We start from the raw sequence: 25,275 nt of genomic DNA on the forward strand, positions 1-25,275 counted from the left end.
CCAGGCATTTGCTCTCCTGTCCGTTCCTGTCGAGTGATTACACCGACAGCAACATCACTGCAGGATTCTCGTAGCACGAAGCATAATCCACAGATGTGCACAAAGCATTCCCAACACTCCCAGAGACTTTCCTCTTCTAGACAGCCATCTGCCTCATGAAGAAAGGCTGCTACACGCATCAATTCCTTCCCAGTTGGCTGGACTAGGAACTGAATCACAGCTACACTGAAGACTGATGCCTACAGTCAGTGGCTTGCCGAGCATGGATTTATTGCTGCCCACATTGAGACGTGGTTCACACACAGCTGGTCAGTGGACTAGATGGCACCAGATTCAATAGCTCCTCAAGACAGTGTGTTAAAGCGTAATTCAGATTCCACTCCAGAGACGGATGTTCTGTGCTAGTGCATACATATGGAGGGAGGATTGGACAAGAGCATGCTTATCTATGAGCATCTTATAATGGGTGCAAGAGAGAAAAGCCCACAGGCTGCATTTTCTGATGCTTCCAGCTGCATTTGTGAGGCAATGGGATCCAATGGATAGAGCCCTGAACTGGGAACAATTTTGGGCTCTGCAACGATTTCTGCTTATCACTTTGGGCAAGTCATTCCATCTGCCTGTGCTTCATATTACCCAACTGCAAAAATGTGGATGGTGCTGCTTACTCACCCTGCTGAAGCACTCTGAGATCTATGGATGCGAAGAATTCCTACGGAAGCTTTGTGACCTTTCCTCAGCTACTTAATTTCTCCAGTCGTCTCTTAAACTGATTTTGAATCTAACGAAAATTCCAAATCTTCTAGAAGTCAACACAGAGCTCCTGGCTGGCCTCACCTAGAGTGACCAGACAGCAAGTGTGAAAAATCGGGATGGGGATGGGAGGTAATAGGAGCCTATACAAGAAAAAGACCCCAAAATCGGCACATCTGGTCACCCTAGCCTCACCCCACATGGTCTCATCCTTGCCAACAGTCTCTGTGTCTCATACGCACACCCATCATTTATTGTCTGTAGGTCAGCTTTTCCACCATACCCAAAACATTTATTTCTCCAAAACTATTGCTAATAACGACGAATACATTGTTTTCTCCGGTACGGCTTTACCAATTCCAACACATGTACTCCTCTAATACTGTACAAAACTGTACCAAAGAAAAAAAGATGTACCTGCATATTGTACATAGTTGTATATACAAAGTACAATTTTACACAGTTTTTTCAAAAGTAAATATGTACACCATATATATATATATTGGTGTAGAAGACATGAAACAATGGAAATTGCCTTAAGAACATTTCATCCCAACCCATTAAACAGCGGCTGTTAATAAAAACAAAAAGAACAATGCACTGTACGAACCCTAGCCCACCTTTGTGAGATTAGGATTTTTCTTTTTTTTTAAAGATTGCTGGATTGCAGTCAAACTTTCTTACATACAGTAGAATCACAACACCACTGCTATTGTTTAAATTTGTGATTTTCATCCATTGCTCTATTTTGGCTACATTTCTCATAGCTGGTCTTTTAAAGAACCTGTTGATTACAAGTACTGCTCCAGCAGTTTGGCACACTCCAAGCCCAGGTCCAGGGAACTCAGTTTATGCAGATTATAGCACTCTGCCTCTAGAGAAAGGCTGGTGAAGTTCACTTATTACAGTGCTGCTAAAATAAAGGGTCTGTCTAATTTCCACTGCAAACTGCTGAATGTTTACCCTGCATTGAGACTTGGACTATCAAGTATTTGCACAGAAGGGACTCTTCCTCTTGTTCATCCGTTTCTGGAAAAACCTGGAAATCCATTTGCCCCGAACCATGTTACTGGAGGTATAGCATAAGACACTCCAATTTTTCCAGTTTGTAAATGGCTGCTTTGGCTCCCCCTAGATCAACTGAAATGCAATCTTAGATCGAAGCTTTGAAAAAATCCATTCATCTCCTTTTTGGCATTTGTAGGTGAACAGGCTGAGGTGAATGTTTGAAAAGCAGCTACAGCACACCCAGTAATTTGTGCGTTACACAGCAGACTGATTAGAGTGGCTCCCTTGAGCCTTTGTGTGGGCACAAGAGGGGGGTCAGGTATTTCCCAGAGTACAGGTGGTTGCACATAGAAAGAAATGATGTGGGAGGGAAAATACCTTAAGAGATGATCTGTCAGGCTGAAACCGAAGTGGAATTACACCCACCACCAAGTGCTTATTGCCTCCTCTCGCCCAGACATAGGAAGCATTCAGCACAGAATGGGCTTTAAATCCTAACATTAAAGAATCATTTCCTTTTGTGAAGTCCTCTCTCTCTTGCTGGTTCACTAAAGACATCCATGACTTACCTGTCCCCATGTACATAGCATTAGTTATCAGGAATGTCCAGCCAATGCCAGATGATTTCACAGAAAGGTTTTTTTAAAAAGAACCCAAACATGGTTACAACTAGTTTCTGTTCTGAATGCTCCCTGCAGCCTGTTTCTGGGTTTTCATTTTCATTTTAGCTTCACAGTTTTCCTAACTGGTGGCATATGGCCCAAGGAAGACATATTTGTGTTTTGGAACAAGTCCCTATGGCATCAGGGCTCGATCCTACTAAGTCCTGAGTCCATAAGATCCCAATCCAACAAAGCACATTCTCAACTTCAGAGAGACTATTCCCATGCTTAAAGTTAAGCACATGCTTATTGGTTTGCTAGACTGGGACCAGAGTACTCAGCATTTGCCGAGACCTATTGAACAAATTGTTTAAATAGATATTTACCCATCCCTAGCTACTTTATTAGAGCATTAGACCCTCCTGGGGAAATAATCTGCCTTAAAAAAGCCACAGTGTATGTTTCGTTAATAGACTGAACTGGCTCTGTCAATCAGGTAGACACATGTAATTTGTACCGAGCTTGCTACAGGGAAGCATACTTCTGCCGAAAAATTCAAGACAGCGCTCTCACACACAACCCTGTGTCCCAAAGTCCACTCCATGTTCAATTAAGTGTTGAAGTTCTGACCAACACGCAAAAGAAACAGAATGAAGACAAACTCCACCTTTAAACCATCCCTTTGTCCAATACTGCAGAGCTCTCCCTTATGTGAGGAATGTATCTTAGCGATAAATTTACCCAATACCGAGGTACAACAAGATGGGGAGGCTCAAGGGATAGAATTTCCTGCCTGAACTCTCAGGTGCTATGATTTTCTGAGTTTGTCAGAACTTTGTAATCTGAACACAGAAATGTGCAAAAACACTTACGTTAAAAAAAGAACATATGAGGTATTCTTCACAGGAAGCCCGAAGACACTCTCCTTTTAAACAGGCATCAAAATATATTCAGGAGAATTCTTGCACTGTCACAGTGTACTATAATTATCTAATGGTTTTCTTTGCAATCAAACATCCAGTACAGATAAAGTGAAAATTTTTTGGTCATGTCATTTTGAGAGAGAGAGACTAATTTTAGAGCTCACATTACCACAGAGAGAAGGAAATTTAGCAATCACTAAAGCACAACGCCCAACAGGGGATGGGAAAAATACAAGGTTGGTGCTGCAGAAACTATTGACCGATCACCTAAAACTGTATTTTATTTTCAAAAGTTTTCCTTTGGATTATTCGAATCCATCATTTGATAAGTGACAGACTTATGTTCTTACAGAGTATTGCCAAGCAGAGACATACATTATTCCAGTTTATCAACGCTTCTTTTCTTTAAAGGGATATACCATTAATTTGACACACACGTAACTGCATCTCTCTGGGAGATCAAATATTTCTTCTGACTATGAAACAACATATAAACCTCCCCATCTGCCACCCTGTGTCCTGTTTCTCCACCCCATGTTGATCTCTTCAGTAGGCTGCCCAGTGGGCACAGTCTTTTCCAGTTTTCCCTCTCCCAACAAATGGTAGTAACACTTTGTGGTAAATCATCCTCCTGCCCCACAGAGTTCACAGCATGAAGTAGATGAGTCACAAGTGGCTTTTCTATATGTTTTGTGCAGACAACATGGAAGAGAAAAGATGCCCTTCAGATTGCCACGTTGCTAGGTGTACGTTTTCAGTGCAAGTCACAGTGCACACCGAAATTCCAGTTGATTTGCACAGGACATTGTTTATCCTTGTAAGTTCTTATTCCTCGTCAGTAGGATCTTCCCAGTGTTGTGGTCACTAGAGATAGGCATAGTACTTCCATACACAGACAATGACTGTTATAGTAACCTGAAGTGTTGGATTTTTTTCAATCTTACTTCCACTCATTTTGTGAACTTTGAAGACATGAGATCTTGTTGTAAGATGCCTTTAATGGCTGGATATCATCCCTTGGAAACATGAATGCAAAGCATAAGATAAACTAAAAAAATAAGGCATTGCAAAGAATGAGTGAAAGTGAATTTACAAAGAGATCCTGTTCGGTTCATTTCCTGCGTAGTGACATGCATTCCCTTTGGCCAGTCATGATCCCCCAAAAATAAAATATTTCCCACAAAGCTTTGCCTGAGTGAAAAATAAATCATTAGTTGCTTTTTAAAATTATCAGTTCACAAAAAGAGAGATTGAGATTCTTTCGTGCTAGGAGCCCGTCTGAACCTGAGAGCAACCGAGCTGGTCACACAGTTGGGTTTCATTCCCTTTGATATGGACAGGTTAAGATCTGACAGAAGCAACACACACAGTGCAGTGTTTCCAAAAGGTAAGGGTTGTTAAATGTTAATTAAGGAAATAAACAATTCAAATGGTCCCAACAAATCTTTTTCAGAAGTTTTTCTCCTGTAGTCCATGAACTTCTCATGTCTCCATAATTTAGGGCACAGAGAAAAATCAGTCCTTTTTACACAAGCATTAATACAAAAAAAATCTTCTCTTTCAAAGAGATTGAAAAAACAGTGTCTATGCAAGTAACCTCCTTTAAAAGGAATTAGAAGTGGATGTTTAAGGCCAACTTGTTCTTAGAGATGCAACATACCTTGTTTTTATTACAATGCTCGTTAAAAAATCATAATCTGCATTAAACCATGAAGTTAAGGTGTGATTCAGGTCCACAAAAATCAAAGGACATTCAACTAGAGTGGGGAGGAGTTCCCTTTCTTATGTTGTTCTTGCTTGAGTAACTACAACGAGAACATAAATGGTAGGACTGTTCAAACTCCAGCAATATTTGGGCATGATTGGCAAAGTAAGGATGGAAAGTCAGCTGAAGATCCCTTGGTCTAGTGAGGCTGTGAGACTCATTACCGTAACACAGCATGTGCCTTTCTTTTTGCCTTTTCCCCCCCATATTGCCATGAAAATACAGAAAAGTCTGCTAGCAGCTGAAGAAGTCTCAGTCTGTCATACACATATATACACTAAGAAGTCACTAATTTGTCAGCAGAATCCCTTGGAGGCATGATGATTTATCATAGAAATATGTATTTAAGCAATTTAGGAGCTGGACACTGTAGTGCCAATCACTCATAGAGCACGTTCCCATCTTTCTCCTTACGCTGGGGTCCTCCACAATAGTTCATAGTGGTGAGAGCCATAGAACAAAGTCTTTACAAATCGAAAACAGGGCCAAGCTGCAAAGAGTTTCAGAATCAAGCTTTAGGGATGTTCAAAAGTGGGGTTTCGGTTTGAGCCCATCTCAACTTATGTTCAAGTTAGGAAATGCCACTCCAGTGAGAGCACAGCAGCTGGTGTTCAGAAGGTAACTCGTTTTTACATTCCACCTTCCAAGTTTCCACTGAACAGCACTCACTACATTGTCTAACACCCTGAAAGTTTCATTTTAAAAAAACAAAGCTGCTTTTAAATCTGGGAGCACCAAAACAATTGCACGGTGGACATACTCAGCAATTCTATTTTTTTCGCTCCTAAAACTAAGAAACAGATTTGTTTTATTTAAATCTGCACCAACACACAACACGGAACTCATGTTCCAAAGCTGAGAATTTGTCATGACAAGTTTCAATCAAGGGGAGCTTGACATGGCTAAGAGGTAAGACTGCTGAAAGAGAGAGGATGTAATGGAAATCGAGACAGACCCTTAGCAGCAGCGGCACCAGCAGGAAATGCAATAATGCACAAGAATCAGGCATGTCCAAGCTCCACATAACTAGTGGTACCAAAACATGCAGTAGACTAAAATCTATTGGATTGTTTCCCTGTGGCAAATATATAAGTCATTACTCCAGTATCCAAAACATGGCACCACTGAGTACTTCTCTCAGTGGCCAAACACGAACAAGGCGTCAACTATAAACTGAGAACCAATTCATCAGTCCTTTGTGTTGGCCTCACCACTTTCACAGTGACCTGATGTTCAATTTTGTGTCTGTATTTCATAAGCAAGGTATGCTGATGTGGTGTGCATGTGGCAAGGCTTAACTACCCATGGCTTCACTCCCAGGGAGTGCTCCTGCCAACAACAACTTACAAATTAACCTTCAGCAGAAGTCCAAAACTAGTTAAATAGCAATTCTCACATGTCTTTACTATAGTCCCCTCATTTGAAACAACAAAATTATATCCACAGTGGGACTTCTAGTTCAGACAGTACAGGACTTGTCAGTAGGCTGTTGAGATGCAGAAGAAGCAACACTAGGGCTTGTGGCATTTGTTTTGGGGAAAACCGCAGGCTTTGGCCTTGTTGCTGGAGGTTTAACCTGGGCAGCCATTTTGACTGACTTCACTGGCCTGAAGGCGCATGGGATGTCACCAGCAGTGCTGGCGCTCCGCTGGAATGCTGGTTCGGAGTCCTTAAGAATCTGAGTATGCAGAGGGCTGGAAGGTTCTGAGGTGGGTGCCACAACAGGGGAGGTTTTCAAAGGCTCCAGGGTGTCGAGGACAACGTCTGGTGTGTGCTTTACGCTGCTTTGCCTTTCCAACTCCCGCAGTTCATTCAGAGCAGTGTTCATAGTAGCTTCAATGTCCTGCAAAGATTTAAAAAAAAGACTGAAATGATTGCAGGGGCCAGATACACGTAAACAAGGACACAGTTCTGTAGGAGTCAATTTCAGAGAGAGTTCATGTTTCTTCAGCTCCAGGGGTCAGCAAATCATCGGCAGCTAAGGGTTAATAGGACCTTAATTACCATAAAGCAAAACCAGTGTTAGACTGTACATGCTAGGGCTATTGACTGTATTTAGCTGCACATACAGAAATCACTTAGTGATACAACATTAACCAGCAGCAGGGAACAAACTAATCAAGAATTTTTTTTTTTTTAAGGCTAGTTTTATGCTTTGTTATTCCTGAATTCTTTTATGTTTTCACCAGGACATCAAAGACACAAATAAAATCCCTCCTGGGCTGAACTACAGAGGAAAAAAACCTGCAGTTCCAATTGATAGGGGATCTATTCTTGTCTTTCTTTTTTTGATAAACAGAAGGATAATCCTCCAAAATGATACTGTGGAGAGTAACTCCTTGAAAGGATGAAATCATGTTGTTCACTGCTTCCTACATCCTTTAAGGGTGATAACATCCCAGGATGCTGGAGTTTGCATGGATTACCTATCCATCTCATTGGATCTGCACATATGTAAGCGCTGGTATCCCCCATGAAGACATCACACTGGACCTGTAAATCATATTGAGCTTTTAAAATCCATTAAAGATACTGGAAACATATGTAAAAAAGAAGTTGTTAGCATTTCCTTTCCAGCTTACAGAATACTCTAGGTATTAAACGAGGAGGTATAGAGAACTTCATGAGACCAATAATAAATGTTAAGTCAGTGGGTTTTAGTCTCAGCTATATTGAGATGTATAAGTTTGCTAAGACCTCAGCTATGGGTTGGAGTCCACTGAGTCTACTGTCCATGAAAAGAATTCATACTATAGTGTAATGGTTTAGCTTTTCCATGACTCAGTTTAGCTACAACTTTTTAGCTTTCTTGGAAGCTTTGTTAGGTGCAGGGGGCGGTAAATCAGTCAAGGAGTGGTAGAGGGAACCAGAGACAGAGGCTTGACACCTCCTACCATATACCAAGACCAAAGAGGTTTTAAGAAACACACAACTATGAAAGATACGTAAAAATGTAAGATGATTATTAGTGTCTGAACTGACATATGGTATGACACAAAAGGGAGCACTCACTGAATGCAGCCCATTTTTTTTTTTTTTTTTAAAATACTTTTTTCCACTAGAGAATTATGAATTATTCGACTTCATATTCTGGCAAGAAAAGACTGAAGAGAAAAACTAAGTGAGAGTTTAATTGAAAGACAAAGATTGATTTGTGTCAACCAAACCTCACGAAAAAAAATAGGTCAAGACAATGAGACCTGTACATTACCTTCTCATAGAACAGAGCAGGCTAAAGATACTACAAGAACAAAATATAGCCTCCCCTTCCTCCTCCCCCCCCAACCCCCTCCCCCCACAAAACCCCAACAGAGGATGAAACAGATATTCACTTAGAATCTGGCCAAAAGGCCCATGTTTACAGTACAATAACCCAATATCAAGTATAAAATATCTACCACCACTGATTTGCCTGTAAAAAGGTGTTTTATTCATTTTCACCTATCCACTCCTTTTGCCGTGCTTTTGAAATCACGTCACTTTTGGTTCCAGAAGACTGTAGAAACTGGCCTTCTTGCGTATCTCAGACTTGACTTTTGTAATCTGAGAGTCAAGTGTTCCTTAGCTTTAGATAGATCCACCACACACTGAAAACAGCTGGCAAGGGCAAGCGTGCATGTGTAGACGTAGCAACAGTCTGGAATGGGGGCAAGGGGAGATCCTCCAGTGATTAGGAGGAAGTCAGCTAGAGCCTGTAATACCTACCCATTTATCTGCATTGGTAGCTCTCACCCCTTGCAATCTAAGTTTTACTTCAAGCATCTGGGTGTTTTAGATCTGTTTTGTGACATGTTCTGGCCAGTGCAAACTGAGATTTCATTGTGAATTTCTGATTTTTTTTCTATTGACATAGGTCATTACTGTAATGGTCCGTGGTCCCAAAGAAGCAAGAGATGAGGACTTTATGAAAAGTGGTTCACGTCAAAAGCTAAGAGGGAGGGAGATTCAAAATAGTAAGGTTTTAAAGATGAACTATTAACAAAGGCCCTTTTCCGTGTATGCTGAGTTGGTCTAAAATGTAGAACACCATCTCTGTATGGTAAGGAACAGCTGTGTACACACTGGTTAGACACCCGACCACATTCCTTGAACACCTGTCCAAAGAAATCAAAACTTCAAGGCTATTTTATATGAAGGTGGCTTTTCACCACACATTGAAACGTACAAGTACCAGAATACAGTGCTATGAAAATAGAAGAATGGGGCAAGACTGCTTTTATTTTGATTATACTACTGCATACCTCAAACATCTAACTACAGTCAAACAAGCTTGCTCAACTGGTGAAAGGGTTTAAAATTGACACTTAATACCCTGCTTTTCTCATGCCCTGGAGTTTGGATTATTTAATAATTTTGCTGACAGCTTGGGAATCAGAGTATAGTTTTCGGTGATGGACACACCCGAACCTTTGAAACCATGGAATATAAATAATAATTGTGCAGAAATTTCTGTTTAGTAAAGGATTCATCCATTTATCTTGACTCATGGGAGTAGTCTCACTGACTAACCCAATGTATGTTTACATGATTAGATTCTAGCCACACAGAAGGTTAATATTTCATTAATTTAACGCAAAGGATGCAAGTTGTAAAACTAAGCCACAGTTTGAATTTGAAACATTTGATTGTAACAAGCAGCCCAAGAGACAGGTATCATCACAATTTCTTGCTTCCTTGCCCCACCAATCAATAAACATCCTACAACCCACATCTCAGCTACAGAGACAGTAAGAAAAGCTATATGATGATGGGTCAAAAACTCAGAAAGCCAAACTTTGAATTGTGCATATCTGTGACCTCCCCAGTGCTCTGTATTGCCGCACAAGCCCAGTGCATCTGTTGTGCAGTAACCGCTGTGAGAAATTTAGGGAAATAACTAGGTGGGTGGATACACACATTGCTTATGCAGAGTGAGTGACAAGCACAGGGAATTCAGCATCTGTCTATGAACCCTTGAAGTGCTTACAAGTGCCAAGGATTGGAACACACAATCCTCTCCCCAAGCCTGAAGGATAGAGGGACCACACTAAGAAGCAGTGTACTCAGGATGAGTTGGGTTAAGTTTAAAAGCATGACACTCTTCCCTTACAAATACAAAGGGACACTTTACTGAACCCTTTATGCCAAGCAATCCCCTTTACCTGCACAATGACCTCAGGATCCATGGGTCGATGGTTATTGAAACTCTTTGACCTGCCTGCAGTCACAGTTTTACGGATCTGTGGGCTGTCTATCCTGTTCTTCAGAGATGAGTGCCGGCTGATAGAATTGAGGCTCCCATGACCGCTGCTGGAGCATTTATCTGGTACCTCCTTGGGGAGACTCGGGCTCATAATGGGCTGAGATGAGGGTCTAGAGCTAGCTGTGGCTCCTGGGGAGGCTGGTTCTACGAGTGAACTAGCCAGTCCGTGGCTGTCGCTTTGACGGAATGGTCTTCTGATGCTGCCTGACTCTGGTCTCTTTCTTTGCCTTCCAACACAGAAGCAAAACAAGTCAATACAAGCAGGGGTCGGGGATGGGCCATACCTCAATATAGATGTCCTGAGACAACACAGAGGACAATGGAAAGATCTAAAGGTGGCCTGGTTGTCATCATCACAACACTTGCCATTAAAACAAAAGACTGAATGGAGAATATATTTAACATGGTGTGACCCATGGTCACAAAGGGTTAAGCATCCTGCAGATAAATGACCCAAATTCAACCCTTATAGACGACATTTTGGTAGATATATATTGTTAGATGTTAATGTAATCAAACAGTTCCTGTCTACGTTGTATTCTGTTAATTCAGAGATCGAAAGGATCTCTTAACATTTAAATGAACTGTAAACTTAGTGATTCATCTCTCTTTGAAATGTACAGCAAATCACCTGTGAATGGTGGAAAAACAGGCAGCTGCCTTATGTTAATCCATGTAACTATATACCCATGATGATTAGGAAACAGGTCTACTTCAAAGTCTCCATGATTGCCTATTGTTCACCTAAGGACTCCGACCTGTCAAGAGAAGGCCTGGAGCTATATAAAAACCCCTTGAGTCCTGATCCTTTTTATCTCAGATCTGCTTGATGCTTCATGCAGGGGAAGCTTAAATCCTAAGGCTGAGATCTCCAGACCTGTCTGGATCATCCTGAATATGATCATTGGATTATAACCTATGGACTATACCTGAAAGAACTCTGCAAACTACAAAACTTACCATTCCTACTATGAATTTCATCTCAGAAACCGTACTCATGTCTGTATGTATACTGACTTTAACTAATATTCACACTCTCCTTTTTAAATAAATTTTCGTTTCGTTAATAAGGATTGGCTGTAAGCATATATTTGGGTAAGATCTGAATTATTAATTAACCTGGGAGGTAATGCGTCTGATCCTTTGCAATTGGTAGAACTTTTGTATATGATGAATAAGATTTTCAGTAATCCTCACCATCTGTGACTTGGGTGTCTGGGTGGAGGCCTAAGACTAGGTTACTTTAAGGGAAAGGTAACTGTGTTGTGGCTTCTGGGTAACCAGTGAGGTATTGTAGAAGCTGTTTCATGCTGGTCTGGTAAATGTAAGTATTGGAATATCCATCAGCTTTGGGGATAGTCTGCCTCATCCTTTGCAGTTCACCCGAACTGAAGTAACTCCAGTGTGGCTCCTCGTCACACATGATTATGAAACAAAGATTTTGTACTTTTAACGAAAATAATTCTGTGTCTTCAACTAGTCTGGCAGCCTGTTTTCATGATATTAGAACAGCAGAGCTTCTATTTTTGGCTGAGGGGCCGGGTAGGCAATAAGATATTTACAGCTATACAGGTATGGCTGGTGACCTGCAGTATGGCTAAGCTAATAATAGTCATTTCCTGTTTATAGCCAATGTATCTTCTCTATACTGAACAAGACCATGGTGGTTTAATTATATAATGCTACAAGTGTATAGGGTGCTGTGAAATAGGTTAACTGGTAAAAACAACTATCTCCACCCAGTAGCATGCAGTCTGAAAGCATGACTCCAAGCAAATGAAGTATGATCATTGTAGCAGGAATGTGTCATGCAACAGAGAAGAACCCGTTGCATCCTTTAAAGAGGATTAATTTATGTATAGCACAGGTCCTGTGAGTAACAGCTAGAAAGTTCTAGTTTCAGCTGAATTTTGGCATCAGAAAAATAATTCAGTGGGCAGCACAACTGCTACAGTGAAACCATCTGATCTATTTTGTCCAGATCTGCACAGTTCGGAATATTCATTTCTAAAGAAAACAACATGATTATTATGCTGCTAAATATCACGCCTTCCCTGGTAAAAGGAAAACATGAACTAAGCCTAACCAAGCCCTAAGAGCTCTCCCCTTTGGTGCAGTATCCATAACAGATGGGGAGCCTCCAGAACAGATCTGATTATACAAATCTTTCCATAACTGGTAGAGTTCTGTACTTTAATGGCTCATAGAACATGCCAGACCCTAAGGTGGTGCACAGTGATATAGCTTCAATGATATCAACAGAGCTGGATTAACTCACATTAGCTGAGGATCTGGCCCATTATTTAATACAAACTATGGCAAACATAAAATTATGATTTTCTATCTTTGCCCTAGAGTCCCTGTTAGACTAATTAAAGGTTGATATTTTCATTCAGTTCTAGAATGTTACAATTATCAGTACTAATAGCTTTAAGGCACAGATTTATTGCAGAGAAACATATTTCAGTAACACAGAATGCTATTTTATAATAATGGGAGAATAAGACGGTTACTCACCTTTGTAACTGTTGTTCTTCGAGATGTGTGCTCATATCCATTCCAGTTAGGTGTGCGCGCGCCGCGTGCACGTTCGTCGGAGAAACTTTTACCCTAGCAACACTCGGTGGGCTGGCAGGTCGCCCCCTGGAGTGGCGCCGGTATGGCGCCTAATATATACCCCTGCCAGCCCGCCCAGTCCTCAGTTCCTTCTTGCCGGCTACTCCGACAGTGGGGAAGGAGGGCGGGTGTGGAATGGATATGAGCAACACATCTCGAAGAACAACAGTTACAAAGGTGAGTAACCGTCTTTTCTTCTTCGAGTGCTTGCTCATATCCATTCCAGTTAGGTGATTCCCAAGCCTTACCTAGGCGGTGGGGTCGGAGAGAGACATTGCGGAATGTAAGACAGTAATTAATAAAGAACTAGAGAAAAACTATATACACTAAAAAGCTAAAGCACGAGCGAATCACTAGGGAGGTGGAGATCAGCTAAGCTGCGCTCCACTGTTCCAACGACCGACACGGGTGGTAAGAAGGAACTGAGGAGCGGGTGGGCCAACAGGGGTATATATTAGGCGCTATACCGGCGCCACTCCAGGGGGCGACCTTCCGGCCCACCGAGTGTTGCTAGGGTAAAAGTTTCTCCGACGAACGTGCACGCAGCGCGCGCACACCTAACTGGAATGGATATGAGCAAGCACTCGAAGAACTGAAAGATCTAGGGGAGAACCCTGCCTTAGAGCATAAATAAATATAAGAAGTGAGACACATTTCATCTCATTCCAGTTTCATTTTTCAGATTTTCATCAACTTGGCCTTAGGCTACTCTAACAATTTTTCATTGAATGGACAAAATTGGAAGTGAGGATAGTTGTTATTTCAGTAGCACCTTTGGGTAAAAAGTGAGAGATAAAGTAGAGATCATTATGGATGGCACTGAGGCACTTGGACAGAGGATTATCTTTCATTAGTGCCAAATGTCTTTCAAGATACATTTAAAAAAAAAAGGGACACGATCCCTGTCCTAAAGAGCACAGAATCTAAAATTTAAAGAGACGGCACCAAATGATAAGAACAAACAATGGGGTTGGAATAGGAGAAAAGGGGTTACAAAAAAAGTCATGTGATGATGACTATGATCTTCTGGGTAGTATGGAACCATCTTCCTATGTGATTCAGTGCCTCATACCATGGAGAACAGATCCTGTCTGGAGCCTTTATAATCTAACATTTCACTTCTTGACTCCTTTTCCTGTTTACACAGTATTGGAAGTGCCCCTAATTCTTCACCACTCCTTCTATTTGAAGGCATAGGTTCGTAGGTCTTGAAGCTCTAATCCTTTTCTCTCTTCAAACTTCTCGACAGAGTCTTTCCATTGTATCCTCAGTCTTCCATGTCCTTTCCCTCTCATGCTTCCTTTGCTGGTCATTCTCCTCCTATCATCTCATGTGTGCTCTCCAGCCTATCATTAAGAGTCTCAAACTCATCTTTTCCCTAATTTCCTCCATGGGCTCTGCCTACCCCCTGCGTGCCTATTGATCTTCTCAGTATATTATTGTCTACTACCTTCACGCTCTAGAGAAACAAATCATCAGAAATGCAAGAATATCATCTTTGTGGCTCTCCTACATACACACAATAGTTGTTTAAATGTTAGTGTATGTACTATTGGATTTCAGATTTTCATCTTAGGGCAAGCAGATGATGTGGAACTGAGGTGGGGGAATAGGTGACAGTGGGAGGAAGGAGGAGATAGAGAGTGAGTGATGGGGTACAGATAGGTCTAGAGAGAAGGAAAAAGAAGAAGTGGTAGCACTTATTCCTACACCTCTCACAAGGGAGAAATGTCTCACAATGCTCAGCATCAAGATTTCCGTACCAAGTAGAAAAACGCAAGATTGCTCTTACTTGTTGATGTTTGCAAGATAAATATCAGCGACGTGACCACCACTTGGACAATTGGCACCGGCTCTGGCTGTCACTTTTTCTTCTGGTGGCTCAGAACTGATTTCTATTTCGGACTTGGGGCTGGATCTTTCAGAGGAACCATCCTCACTGAGGAGGAGGAGGAGGGGAAGGAAACCACAAACAAAAACACAACCATAAGTTTTCAGAAGATTCTATTGTGCCCCCTCTACCCCTTTATCATCACTACATTGTGAGAGACAAGTTTTGTTCCAAATTATGAAGTCAATTTTTGTGCCTATCTTTGAGAGCCCAGCTGTGCATTGGGATTCCTCAGGTGGGCAAATATTACTTTTAGAGGACAAAGATGCTGAACCTGCTAGCTCAGTGCAGGTGGAACTCAGCACATACATTAAGCCCCAGTGACTTCAATGGCATTGCTCCTGCAGGGAACAGCTTGTGAGATCAGGACTATGTAATCCCAATACAGTGCAGGCCTGGGCATCACAATGTAGATCACTGAGTTTGAAAAAAATTTTCTTGCTCAAATAAGATTTAACTGTACCCAAATCTTCCAGGCATTCAGCAACCCACCCCTGGATCACTGTAGAGGTAACGTACGTGTAACTAATGATTTTAGTTTATTATTATCTATTTATTGTGTGATATGATTAATCAATAGGTTATATTACATATATTCATTGTATGTTAGAGTTAATTTATAGGATTATAAAAGTGTAAGATCAGTATTTAGAGGAATCAAGTATACCAAGTATTAGACATGAGTAAGACAAACTGAAACACAAGAACCCGTAGGCTCAAGTCTGCAAGACTTTAGCTTAGCTATTTTAGGCCTTGGAGACAAGAAATGATGACATAAGTGACTGGAAAATAACCCAATGCACTAAGATTATGGGAGAAGAGGTACCAAGTGGCAATATTGTACAAAATTACCCAGAAGATGAATATTAGATGATAAAAATACTGTAAAGGCACATCTGTCTCCAACATGCATCTTAACCACAGGATACAGGTTGTGCGTCAATGCTACTGAGAATAAAGGGAACTTACACAGCTACAGAAAATTAGGGTCCTTTAAGTATCCATGGGACACAGACCAATAAGAGAAAAAAAGGGTTGACACTTTTATGGACATGCACAGAACGTAAGTATTGACAAAAAAAAAAAAAAAAATCACATTATATAAAGGAAAGGCCCAGAATGGGAAAATTGAGCTCCCTATGGGAGACTCTAGGAGGAACCATCCCTCTACTGATGATCAAGCCATGAGACCCATCAGACCCTAACACTGGTGTTAAAGATGTGAGTATAACTATATTTGTAACGTGCGCATAGGTCTATATAGAATTTCTATATGCTTGAGTGATCATACCTTTAATTGTAACTTTAACAACACTTGTAAAATAGATTAAACCTTGTACTTGTGAATGTCTGTGTGGTCACTACCCTTGGTCTTTACGTGTTCCTAGAGACTAACTCTAAAATAAGTAGCAGAGATGACTTTCATTCTGTTCAGCTTGAAACTGTAGCCACCAGAGCCGAACTCACTGCAGTGTAATACCACATTACAGAATTTGTGTTAAATAAAATAAAAGGCTACATACGTGTCTTGAACAACAATGTACTGATGAGGGATAAGGCCGTCAATGCCATTGTGCCTTCCCTCCCACCAATCATCTGAGGCGCGCTGATACAGGAGGAGAGAAGCCCCTTTTTTAAAGGACAGCTCTCGTGCAGTTCGGCCAATGTAGTCAAACTTTGCTATTGCTTCTATCGGCTCACACTCTAGGAGAGAGAAAGAAAGACTATTTAATGAACAACCACTGTTGGACAAGGATTTATGAGTTTAAATTCCTCCCTTAAATCTTTCAGCGATGGACATCAGCTACAGAGCAACAGTTATGGGACATGATCATGTCACCTGGGATAAAGCATCACCTCACAATGACGGAGGAGAAGGGAGAGGGGGGCACAAGCATTGAGATTTTGGCATCCATCTCTTTAAGGCTACATCTACAGTTGTGTGTAGATGACAGACTCCGCCCGCCTCCCTAGCATGGATATAAATACACCTCCACCCTGATATAATGCTGTCCTCGGGAGCCAAAAAATCTTACCGCATTACAGGTGACACTGCATTATATTGAACTTGATTTGATCCACCAGAGTGCCCAGCCCCACCCCTCCTGAGCACTGCTTTACCGTGTTATATCCGAATTTGTGTTATATCGGGGTAGAGGTGTAGCACTGTAGATGGGGAGGCACTGCTTAAACTAGTAGAGCAGACACAACATAATCTCAGCGTACGTATCCTACATGGCTCTCTGCATGCTCAAGCAGTGCCTTTCCCATCTACGCTGCTATGCTTAATCAGTGCACTGTTCCTGCTTCCCCCCCACTCCCAGAGCCTTTCTGGGCTGCCTCCCTGTGCCAAAACCTTTGCTCCTGGCAGTGAAAGGCTCCTGCAGCAGAGAGCAGATGGAGCCTTTCCCGGCTGCCTCCCACCAGAGCCTTTCACTGTGGTATGTAGCTACATGTAGGCTACATACAACCACCAGAGTGGACAGTGCCAACCGGACAGGGGTTCTTGGACTGAGTTTTTCACGTCAACATTTTCCTACCCTGAAATCTCTCACTGCAGCAAAGAAAAACATGACAAGAAAAACCCACAACTCAACTCTAATATCATCAAAACCAAGAAGCTCTCAGGGACAAAAGCAGTCTAGAGTATATTTCCTCAAAGGCAGCTCAATAAACCTTCTGTGCTGGCAAGCAGGAGTTTTCATTAGCATTTAGGGAAGAAAAGACTTCTGCATTAAAGCTGCTTCAGAAGTAAGGCCTCTACTCAGAAGACTATTTCTGCTGCCTTATGGGGCTTGCAGAGACCAGAACACTACAGATCCTGGCACTGTAGGAGGCTGATCTGTTCAGAGCAACAGCTGGCCTGTCATGGAAGCTAATAAAAATATTAAATGCCTGCATGGCTGCATGTTATGATGAGCTCACACTGTTTATCAAGCACAATCCAAGGGCCCTCAGAGCTGTACAATACATGGAACAAGACAGCTCCTGCATGGGGAGCTTACAATTTAAAACAGACAGACAGTCTCATAACGCACAGTGACCAGATACTAACCTGTGGCACTTGTACTATGGAGGTGGGGACAGAATAGGTATCTAGACAGTCAGATGGATCAAACTCATATAGCCTGGATCACTTTAAGATTTACAGTTCTGTCCTTGGCAAATTCTCTTTTGCAGCCAGGATACAAATTACAGCTCTAGGCTGGAATCAGGTAATTGAGTGAGCTTGACTGCCTACTTCCTAATTATCTACAACTTACAATCATCTTTAAGGAGCTGGGGGCCAGCTGCCTCTTGATGGGATTGGCTTCTTTTTAAAGCAGCACACTTCAGGGATCACACAGCTCTTTTCCTGATCCTTCCAGAGCAAGAGACCCTCTTCCTGGTGCAAGCCAAGGAAAGATGTGCCCTTATTTTGTCTTTAGCCTGCCACTGGAATTAGGGGAGGCTTCTTCATGGCTGCCTTTGGCAGTGCAGTGGCCAGGCAGAGATGACCAAAAACAAACATCAAGTAGTAAGCCCTTCAAGTTATTCCTTGGGGAAAGCATGTGCACAGGAATTACGCCATGTAGGACTTCCCTGAGCAGGATCAGCAGTGGCCTGGACATGATTCTCAGAGCAGCATAAATCCTGCAGGGTGAACAGGGGCTGTAGTACCATTGTTTGATCAAACAGCAGAACAAAATTATTACCCACTCTAGAAGTGTGATTAGTGTCTGTGGCTGCAGAGCATGGACAGACTGAGGGCTAAGACCAAGCAGGCACAACATTTGCTGGATTTAGCCTTCAATAATGGATTTTCCTAACACAAAACCAGACAGCAGTGCTTCTACTTAATTATACACTTCAGATACGTCTATGGACAACCACAAAGGAGTCCAGTCATCCACCCCCACCAGCCTGCAAGGTGTTTGCATCGGGGAAAAATAGCTCACTTGTTTTCAGCTTGGAATACTTTTTTTTCCAGTCCAGATTCCCTTGAGCATGTGGTTATCTGCTTCTGGCCCCCTCCTTTCCTCTTGCTTATTTGGTTCTTGGAACCAGTTCATTCATACCATTTAAAAACTTAGGGTTTTTTTGTTTTTGTTTTACGTTTAATTACAAGTTAGGGAACTAGATTTTATTTTATTTTGATAAATTTCATCTTTGTTTCATTAACAATTGTTTATTATTCCAAATGAGCAGTGCACTCGGGTTTCTTACATTTCCGATTTGCCTTTTAGGACTCTGGATTTTAGCCAGACAAGTGATTTTAGACTCAAATTTCCAGTACTGCTGCCCTATTAGGCTCAGGCTCCAAGGAAAGAGCTGGGAATAAAGACCAAAAGACTAAGCCAAACAACTCTCACTCCTAGTCTCAAAAATCAGTGCTGGAGAGCAGCAGTTTACTGTCTCTCCATCAATTCATGACATAGTGAACATGGAAATGCACTTGCACCCTCACCGTATCTATGGCCTGCCTCTGCCAGTCCCAGCAACCAAGTGTCTGATCACTCTTACATCGCAATGAACATTAACAGAATGGCAGCTCCAGAAACCACAGCCTTGTTCTTAGATGCTGATTCCCTCCAACTCTCTGCCCCAGGATCCAGCTTCTAACCCTGGAGATCAGGGGCAAAGTATTTTCCAGGCTCACATGTTTGTCACTAGGCAGCTGCTAAACAGACCAGGCCCCCATGGTATGAGTAGCATGCACAAGCCAGCTAGATGGTTCTGCGTTAGAGTGGCTAGTTGAATGAGTGAGAAAAACTTCTCACCTCACATCCAGAAACTGACTCAACCACTAACCGAAGTGTGAAAGGACTTAGTTTGCAAACCCAGCCTAGGCTACTGAGCATGCCTCGGATGACAGTCTCACTTGGTCTGGATTGCTTCTTGGCACCACTCCCAGAGCTGAGCTCCTTCATCCAACCAAGCGGCTCTTCAATCTCTTCTCTTGAAGACTGAGGGACAAATTCAGAGAGGGTCTGAGTCCCTCTAACTTCCACTGGGCTCCTCTCAAGAGTTAGCCCTGAAGGCACCATTTTGTGCCAAGCAGTGCAGGCCTATGTGGGTGGCTACAAAGAGATCCTGCTCTGCCAGTACCCCTCACCTGGTACATCTCCGGCCACCTGCTGGTCTGCCAAGGCACCTCTCAAGAGCCTGTCTTGGGGATCTAACTCACCTCCCTGCTGCTACCAAAAGGCACCTTTATTTCCCTCCCAGTTAACAAAAACCTCCTGACCCCCTCAGCAGTGACAAAGGCACAGTTCTTCTCCCTTCCTCCTTCCAGGTGTCAAACTCTCCCTCCATACACTCTATACAGGTTGTGGGAAGCTGTTCCAAGCCAACACTGATCTCACCTTGCATGAGACTCCTCAAGGCCAAGCCCTAGTGGCTTTGGGATGGAGCCCAGCTCTAGCTCACAACCCATCTCTAATCATCTTGCTCTTTTGCTATACAAACTGTTCAACAATAGCATTCAAACACAAGCCAAGAACGTCCACCTATCAGCGTGTCCGCAAACAGAATTACAGTCCTGGGTAAACAGGCATCAGAGTCTGCCTTTCCTTTGAGTGATGTCATTCCTTACTGGGTACGTACATAACAGAGGGAAAGGCTCTCCCAAGGTTTCCAAAGGGATTGACTTTCAGAGGAACAAGATGTTTAAAGGGGACATGAGAGGCACATCATTTTACACCCATACTCTCTGTAATACCCGACAACCTTGATTAAAAGTCTCTTTCGACTGTGTTTTTCCCAGTTAAAGAACTAGTTTTTCTCCTTGATTCCCATATTTCTAACAGAGATGGCAGACAACATGGCTCATCAGTCTTTACTTCCTTGTTAGCGCACCAGCAACATTAAGCCAACATGAACGTTTCCAAGCTATGGGATAGGTTAGCCGGTTAACCACTGGTGCAGACACCGCAGGGGGAGCGCAGGAGAACAAACCAATGCTACTGAATAGGTTGCTAAAGAACAATTCAAGACATGCAATCAAATTGAAAAGTCACATTTTCATCTGAAGATGGTGCAGCTCCTGTAGTCACAGGTGCTTCTCTAGGACAATTACAACCAGCAGACATAACACAAGCATTTCTGTTTCTATTTGGTCAGTTTGCTTTGGGCATTGATCACCACTCCAAGTCAGTTTTGCTGCTTCGGACTGCAGTTACACTTTGTTATGCACTGGTACTGACAACATACTCGCCCCTCCACACTGCTGTGCAAGGAGCTCATGTGCATGGTTTTCCCCAAACCCTAAAAGGGGGCATTTTCACCAATAGCGGTGAGAAATGGGAATCCGTGAGTTTGGGGTTGTACTGTCTCTTCCTCCCTGGACTCTGCACAAGGCTGGGGAGCATCAGGAGACAGCTGGAAAGGTCAAGCAGAGGCTACAATACTCTCATAGTTACCGAGGCCAGGAGAAGGGCAGTGGAGGAGATCCCCAACAGAAACCAAGAATCAGCAGGGATTCCCTGTCCCTGAGACTGGCTCGTGGGGAGAAGGTAGGAGGTGTTTTTGCTTGCTTGTTTTAAATAAAACAATTGCAACTGATGAATATGCGGCTGCCTGCCAAGGCCACTGAAAGGGAAGAAGCTTGGCAGACAGCACAGGGAGAGGGAGAGGGAGTGGGAGAGCAGGCAAGGACACGTTGACTGTTTGGCTTTCTGCTTAGCTCATGCTCCCCAGCTCAAAGACCTGTTTAAACAACAGGAGAGCAGAAAAGCTTGTGCAGAGCATTACAGACGACAGGAGTCTGTCTACGCTTGCTGCTCTGGGAGGGCACCTTTGGAAAACAGGATTTTTTAGAGTAGGTTTGAAAGATTCCTGATGGCAGTGTGCCTTCCAATTTTTTGGTAGACGTTGCAAACAGCTTTTCTGATTCAACTCCCCAACGGATTATCGGCACTTTAAATTTAAGACAGCATCCCCATTCCCAGCAAAAAAACCAAAATCCCTGGACAGCTAAAACGCATCACGTACCATCATCACTGGTATGATGCTCAGCTGCTATATCCTGAACTGAATCTTCTGCTGAGGCTGTTTCTCCATGAGGACTTTCACTGCAGTGGGAGGAAACACATTCAATGCATTACACTGGAGGAAAAGTCATTTTATATCTACAAAAACAGTCACACTTAATTGAGTAGTTAAGCTCTAAAATAGGGTTTCAAGGGAGGTTGTAGAATCCCCATCATTGGAGGTTTTTAAGAACAGATTCAACCTGTTCTTAAAAACCATCTTTCAAGGATGACCTACATGTATTTGGTTCTGCCTCAGTGCAGGGGGCTGGATTTGATGACTTTGCAAGGTCCCTTCCAGACTTACATTTCTGTGTCTATGAATACTAGGAGCTTTATACAGTGGTATCAAACCTGGATTCCATTCTGTCAGGCACTCTTTAGAAGTGGATGCACTTACAGGCATTGAAAATTATGTTGTTGAAAATCAAGCTGAGTCTCTACTTCCATGAGCACCTGGAGTAGCCTTTTCACTTTATGTATATCAGGGAAACCTGAGTTTAGATCTCATAACTGGGCCCTCAGAAGATTTTAGATGTTACAGATGGAAAAGGCCTAACAGAAGTCTTGTTCATCTTCTGTGGCACTCGAGGATTATTCTCTACACGATATTATCCATTGCTCTCATTAGTTAGTTATTCAAGTTACTGAATGTCTCACTTGCCCTACAGGAGATGATTCCACGATTTAATAGGATGCTTCAGATTCTTTTCTTCTGATCAATTTAAAACGTTTTTGTCTTAATTTCACCAAATAACTGACTCTCATATCAGTTTAACTGGCATAAGTCTATTTACAGATGCCTAAGCACCTCTATTATATGAAATGAGACAGAGCTTAACGAAGATCACACATGTAAGAAGTGGAAAACAAAGGGAAGAAAATTCAGGCACTCTCCCAAATCACCCTGCAGAGCTGAACTGCCAGTTAGCAATGATACCGCTAACTATTCCACATGAGGAGCACTCTCCCCGCCTCTATACAGGAATATATTGTTGAAGGGAAAACTTGCTTGCTCTAGGTTTATGGCCTCCATGCACCAGACTGAGTGGACCTTAAATCATCTCAAAAGCAGTTTTTACATCTCTTCTGAGGATCATAACATGATCAGTCTTTTTGGCCCTGAAAAGGTTAGAGTAAGTTCACTGACACCTCATACTCTCCTTTTAAGAATCTGTTAGCGAGATCCATCTCCCCCATTTAAAAAAGAAAATGAAAAAAAGAGGAGCCTGAACAATCCCAGGATCTCATTACATATAACAATCACTCTGCTTCCTAGCCCTCTTCAAAGACCACACCTCAGGAGGCATTAGTTAACTTTCCCATCCTTTACTAGGCAGGATAAACACACTGCAAAATTTAATCAAAGAACCTAAAGCCAACAGAAAGCCCCAGGAGGGCTATAGTATTACAGGCTAAAGTTTCACCCAGATTGTGCAGTGATGTAGCATACAAACAGCTCTAATGATCTAAACACTGTGAAAAGAAGCAGGATCACATTCCTTCCCTCCCCCCTCATAGAACACTTCCAACCAAAAACCCCCTGCCCCTGCTGTAAAGAGATCTTTTCTCTCTATGGATCACATGGGTGCTTGGATGCTATAAGGAGGAGTGCTAGGCTGCTTAGTTCTACACAAATCAACAGGGAATGTTGGCAATATATATTGCCAGATGAATGCAAGCCAAGTTGAGCATCTTTATACACTGTTCTCCTCATCAATTCTAATGTTCACATAAGATTCCTTGACTCTGACCACCACCCCATTAACACTGTATATTCTCATGTGGAGTCAATCTGCTCAGACGGACAGACATGGGATAGGTTTTTTAAAGGTGCCCATATGAAGGGCCTAAATCTCAACTGCAAACTGTACGTTGTGTCTCACCCTCTATGCTCCCAGCGCAAGTCATTTCCATTCTCCCCAGCAGCTGCTGATTTAAAGTGACAGCCACACAGTGAGAGCATGGAAAGGAATGTGCACAGCACACATCAAGGATGGCTCCTAGCCACGGGGGGCCTCTGCACTGGAGCATCATCATTTGTATATTACTAGGTAAGGACAAGAGAAGGTAGCTGAGGTTGAGGCTGGGGAAGAAGCAGCGTTCAGGTGAAAATGCACTCATCTCCCTTTGTCTGATGAACCAGCTCAGCCAGGAGGGGATCCACTTTGCCACGTGCAGGCTCTGAAGCAGAAAGCCCTGTGGGTAATGACTAACAGCCACTTAATACCACAGCTACCACGAGGCTTGAATGATAACCAGATGTTTTTTCCTGATTCATTTCTTCAAACATTTTAAATCACACTGAACTCCACCCCTCCCTGGTTTCCCCCGTAAGTAGGAAAGGGGGGAGGGGGGTATGAAGAAAAATAGACAAGCAAAGTAAATAGAGGTAAGTGCTAGGAACCTAAAGAACATTTTAATGTATTTTTTTTTTAAAAGCAGATGAGACTTTGCCTTCCCACCCCCAAAATGCACTGACGGTCAGCATAGGAGGACATGATTTTGCATGGTCACTTTCTCAGCTGTAGATCTAATGGCATGTCTGAAGCCAGGCACCCTCATGTTTTCCAAAGCAAGTTCTAAGTGGAAAGAGCACTTGGGAGCCAGACACTAGAGTAACATAAGAAACCCCAGAGATCCCCTTCACCATGTACTGTATTTGCCTAAGTATTAGTAATTTGGGGTAGGAATTATCCCCTATACATCCCTGTCAAGTTCCATGTACATTTTAACACAATAAACAACATGTACAATGCATTAATTGCAATAATCACATGCTAAATATTTAACTTATTAATTCCTTATGACAGCTCCCATTCGCCTAGGGGAAACCTCACACATAATGAAAATACAGGTCTCTGAAAGGATTTAAAAAAAAGTCAGCCCATACAGCTCAGCCAGCCAGTAAAAATCAATGGAAGCCATGAAGAGTAAATCAATCAAAATGCCATTGCAATAGCCCTTTCTTAAAAACTTCTAGCAGTTTGTAAAAAAACAGTCTCTCCTCACATCTCATATCTAGTGGTCAGATGGTTGATGAATTATCCTATCCTGTAATCCGGCAGAAAAAAAAGTCAACAAGCTCTGCCAACAGAGTGACTTCCTTTTTTAATATCAACACAAGAAAGTCATTTGCCTTCCGGGGGCAAGGGCAGTGAGACAGTTAAACATTCTTCCTTTCAGCGGGAGGTGGGTGAGATCAATTCAATCACTAGGAAAGCAAACACCTCCCTTCCCCCTCCCTCCACTACCTTCCACCCCAGATGACAGGAGCCACTCTGGCTCAATCGTTTCCAGATGCTGCCTTCTGACAGAATGTGCGCCAGGCCTCCTGGGGTTTTGGTTGGATGGAAATGGTGATTTTCTATTTAACCCCCGGTCAGCACTCTCCTGAAAACTAACCCACGTTACACCTTTCTAGGTTCAGCTGCAATCAACCCTGTACCTCAAGGAATGTCACTT

The 25,275-nt window shown here is 42.5% G+C and overlaps 1 protein-coding gene across 2 annotated transcripts in view; it reads right to left on the reverse strand.

The window, feature by feature from the left end:
• Window positions 1-1,389: 1,389 nt before the first annotated feature.
• Window positions 1,390-25,275, reverse strand: part of SRGAP2 (SLIT-ROBO Rho GTPase activating protein 2) — a 245,483-nt gene continuing 221,597 nt past the window's right edge. For both annotated transcript variants that reach the window (XM_075064850.1, XM_032792531.2), the window contains exons 18-22: window positions 21,773-21,852; window positions 16,324-16,504; window positions 14,702-14,848; window positions 10,193-10,520; window positions 1,390-6,894 (exon numbers count right to left, since the gene is read on the reverse strand). In XM_075064850.1, coding sequence (XP_074920951.1) covers window positions 6,511-6,894; window positions 10,193-10,520; window positions 14,702-14,848; window positions 16,324-16,504; window positions 21,773-21,852 — 1,120 coding nt within the window. In that variant the 3' untranslated portion in view covers window positions 1,390-6,510. The remainder of the gene's footprint in view (window positions 6,895-10,192; window positions 10,521-14,701; window positions 14,849-16,323; window positions 16,505-21,772; window positions 21,853-25,275) is intronic.

The sequence above is a fragment of the Chelonoidis abingdonii genome, chromosome 4 (assembly GCF_003597395.2).
Source record: "Chelonoidis abingdonii isolate Lonesome George chromosome 4, CheloAbing_2.0, whole genome shotgun sequence".
NCBI classification, from domain to species: domain Eukaryota; kingdom Metazoa; phylum Chordata; order Testudines; family Testudinidae; genus Chelonoidis; species Chelonoidis abingdonii.